The 3,739-nt window shown below is 38.6% G+C and overlaps 1 protein-coding gene across 1 annotated transcript; it reads right to left on the reverse strand.

Annotated features, from left to right (window-relative positions):
• Positions 1-581: 581 nt before the first annotated feature.
• LOC106466268 (zinc finger protein Noc-like) lies at positions 582-3,474 on the reverse strand. The gene is made up of 2 exons (XM_013926526.2): positions 3,343-3,474; positions 582-2,583 (listed from the first exon to the last, which is right to left on the reverse strand). Exons 1-2 carry the CDS (start codon positions 3,421-3,423, stop codon positions 1,384-1,386), a joined length of 1,281 nt encoding a protein of 426 aa, XP_013781980.2. The 5' UTR covers positions 3,424-3,474; the 3' UTR covers positions 582-1,383.
• Positions 3,475-3,739: the final 265 nt, after the last annotated feature.

Genomic DNA, 3,739 nt, shown 5'->3' on the forward strand with positions numbered 1-3,739 from the left:
CCAATATGTGTGTATTATATTACATATAAACTTCTACTGTACCATTATGTATCTAATATATTACATATAAACTTCTACTGTTTCAATATGTGTATATTATATTACATATAAACTTCTACTGTTCCAAAATGTGTGTATTATATTACATATAAACTTCTACTGTTCCAATATGTGTGTATTATATTACATATAAACTTCTACTGTACCAAAATGTGTATATTATATTACATATAAACTTCTACTGTTCCAAAATGTGTGTATTATATTACACATAAACTTCTACTGTTCCAATATGTGTGTATTATATTACATATAAACTTCTACTGTACCATTATGTGTCTATTATGTCACATAACAAACCCCTACTGTACCATTTTCCCAAGTATATTGCAGCATATTTCTCAAATAATTTATTTTGATTAAAAGCACTAATTTTATCAGTACACTCTGATAAGCAATATGACACACACACACATATAAAACGAATAGCTAGATACGTTAACAGTAATGTGGCATAACAGTTCAATGTTTGCCTTAGAAAAAACAATAATAACAAAAACTTACATCGTTGGTATTAAACTTTGTTTAATATGTGAGAAGTTATTTACAATCTGTAAATTAACAAAGAACGTTTGTTTGTGATTAAGCACAAAGCTACACAATGGGCTATCTGTGCTGTGCCCACCATGGGTATCGAAACCCGGATTTTAGCGTTGTAAGTCCGCAGACATACCGCTATTAATCAAAGTAGAAACCGTTAAAAAGGGAATTCGGATAATAACCACACGATGCCTCGTTTTTAATGTCTTTAATTTTTTCCTACCCAAAACAAAATCCCTCGGACCGCTCAGCTCTATACGTCAGAGAGCTTATACTGCTGAAAATCGCGTTTCGATACCCGCAGTTGGCAGAGCACAAATAGCCCATTGAGTAGATTTGTGTTTAATAACAAACAAATAAAACAAAAAAGCCAAAAGTTGACACTGACATATACTGATATAATTTTCGAATTTCACTAACGTTCTCAAGATCTTCTAATATTTAATACTATTCACAATCTGTTACAACTAAACAAGAGCTATAGTAGCAAAGTAAAACATTTGAGGAGGAAATAACTTGGAAAAAGCAAATATGTCTAAACCTTTTCTGTACAATAAGAGGAAAAAATATATAAATTTAATTTATATAATTATTTCAACACCGTTGTTTAACGAAACGTCTAAAATCAGAAAGACATTAATATATAGATTACTTCGCAAGAGTAAAAAAAAAAAGCATGTTCTTTCCCCATGAAATATTAATTGTCTGTCATGCATATATATTCACATATTAATAAGGCTTTGGTTTCTCTTTTTCTCCCATTAAATAATCATTGCTTTGATCTCAAAGATGAACAGGCGGTCCTAGTCTCTGACCATAGTAACTGCTTGGCGAATAGTAAAGGCCGAGTCCTGGGTAAGGAACTTGTGGAAGAGTCGTGTGGGAAGGTGTGTAAGGGTGGAATCTGTTGCTTACCGGACTGAGGCCCGTGGGGTAGGAGCGTCGAACCCCTTTTTGGGTTGTGGATGTGATGGGTGATCCATGATTAAGACGATAGGATGCAGAAAATAAGCTGCTGTCTCCACCAGAAGAAGATGCGTGAGTTCGTAAATGTTGAAATAGTTCTTCAGGGGAGCTGAAGCGCTTTCCACAGAAACTCTCCCCAACCATCCAGTTACAGACGTTAGGCCGAGGCATCAAGGAGTTTGGGTAAAGGTTGGCTACGTTGGTGGGCGAACCGGATCCGAAGAATCCAGGCACTGAGCCCGCAAGTTCTACTCTAGGCTGTCGTTCATAGCTGTACTTACCACAACTGCTACGGCACTGATTGAGCTGATCATTTTGAACACCAAACTGACAACTGATACAAGAAGGGTCTTGATACAGGGGTATAACCGTTGATCCACCCCCTGGAGTCTTAACTCGCGTATACCCCATGTAAGGGGATACCCCTCTTCCTATAGAAAACACCCTAGGTTTCACAGGGGTAGAACTCCTTTGTGTGCTGTAAGCAGAGGAAGGGGTATCAACAGGCACGTAGCCGAGAGTATGCGAACATCCCACACAACTGACCAGTGGGTTCATCCCAGACTTGTAAGTACTCAAGGGGCTTATACTTGGTATCGAACCGAGCACAGCCTTGATAGATCCCGGGTCCAGTGCATGTAAATAGTCGCTGGGTACACCGTATCCTACGGTATTCTGGCTGACCGGACTGGTCGACGTCGAAGTTCCTGATTTGAGACTGGTCACGGTTCCTCCTTCAGAATTACGCGAGCTATTTCTAAGAAACAAATCGTGCGTTCGGATCTTTTCTGGACTTTCACATACAATGGGAAAACCTGATTTACCTAAAGGTGAAGGTCTCTCGCCACTGTCACTTCTGTTTGTCTTGGCAGAAGAGTCAAATGACTTGAAAGATATTTTCTCCCTGCTTCTGTCATTATGTTTTGTCTTCTCAAGGCTTACTACCAAAGTATTGTCAGAACCTATCTGTCTACATGTTTGGGCTAGTAGAGCTAAGGGACTGCTCTTGGCATCAAGCTAAAAACATTAAAGAGAAAACAAGCAGTCAGATAGAGGAAAATCAATGAAATAAATAATTTACAGACATCAATAGGAGTTTTAACTCCTGTTAATTTACAGACATCAATAGGAGTTTTAACTCCTGTCAAAATGTTTAACTGTGCAATTAACTGGACTAAAATATTCAAAATGTTGGATCTCGTTTGAAACACGTTGCTCATAACTTCAACTTCTTTGTATCCTAAGCATTTCAAGTTTCTCACTGCGCCTCCGGGCACCTCAGTTTTAAGACTGTGGACTTATAACGCTAAAATTCGGGATTCGATTCCTGGAATGAGAAGATTTAGCATGACCTGATGGTTATGGCTTTTGCCTCGTAATCTGCTGGCCGTAGGATTGAACCCCCGTCGCCGAAAATGCTCGCCCTTTCGTCCGTGAAAGAGCTATAATGTGCCGATCAGTCCCACTGTTCTGTAGCAAATAGTATATTAAGTGTTACCGATGGGATCTCTAGTCTACCAGTTCAAAATTAGGAACTGCTATGTGCAGAGAAGCTTTGTGTAGCTTTGCACGAAAACTCTAAAACATATCAGTGGACCAGGGAAATATTGCTGAAGTATTCTTTAAACCTAAATCCCCGCAAGAAGTTTCCAATATGTACAAATATACTTTAATAGAGACAAGGCGTTCAAAATTATGTTAATCCTACCACAAGAAAATCCAAACAAATATCATTTCATTATTACGAGAGACTTAATATGTTTTAGTTCAACTTACCGTTGTAGGGGGAGGAGACAAATATTCTGGTTGGATGTAGTGGTGATTTGCGGAAGTTAACATGTTGTAAAAATCTAGCATCACATATAAAGCTACTGTTATCGCATTCGTTCCACTCTCACAACCGATCGGGAGACTAATGTACCACACGGTTCACACCACACTTCACGGAGCAGCAGCTTTTAGCACGCCACCTACGGCAAGAACTATAAACGAATATTTACAGCGCCACGCAAACTCTGCGTCATAAAAAGCATCTCAAGATTTACTTCGAAAAGACAATGAACTCGGTAGCATGTCTTAACAGCACCGTTTTCAGTAGTTAAATGTGTGGCGGGTGACCTCTTGATATGTGACGGTTTATTTTTATTTATTTTTTCATGTTGTATGGCCGGTT

This window comes from Limulus polyphemus, unplaced genomic scaffold (assembly GCF_000517525.1).
Source record: "Limulus polyphemus unplaced genomic scaffold, Limulus_polyphemus-2.1.2 Scaffold2209, whole genome shotgun sequence".
NCBI classification, from domain to species: Eukaryota; Metazoa; Arthropoda; class Merostomata; order Xiphosura; family Limulidae; genus Limulus; species Limulus polyphemus.

What these genes read in the sequence shown, in the direction of transcription:
- LOC106466268 (XM_013926526.2), bottom strand. Translation starts at nt 3,423, where the DNA reads ATGCTAGATTTTTACAACATGTTAACTTCCGCAAATCACCACTACATC. An exon ending in TGTCTCCTCCCCCTACAACG is followed by an intron (nt 2,584 to 3,342) that starts GTAAGTTGAACT and finishes TAATGTTTTTAG; the next exon opens with CTTGATGCCAAGAGCAGTCC.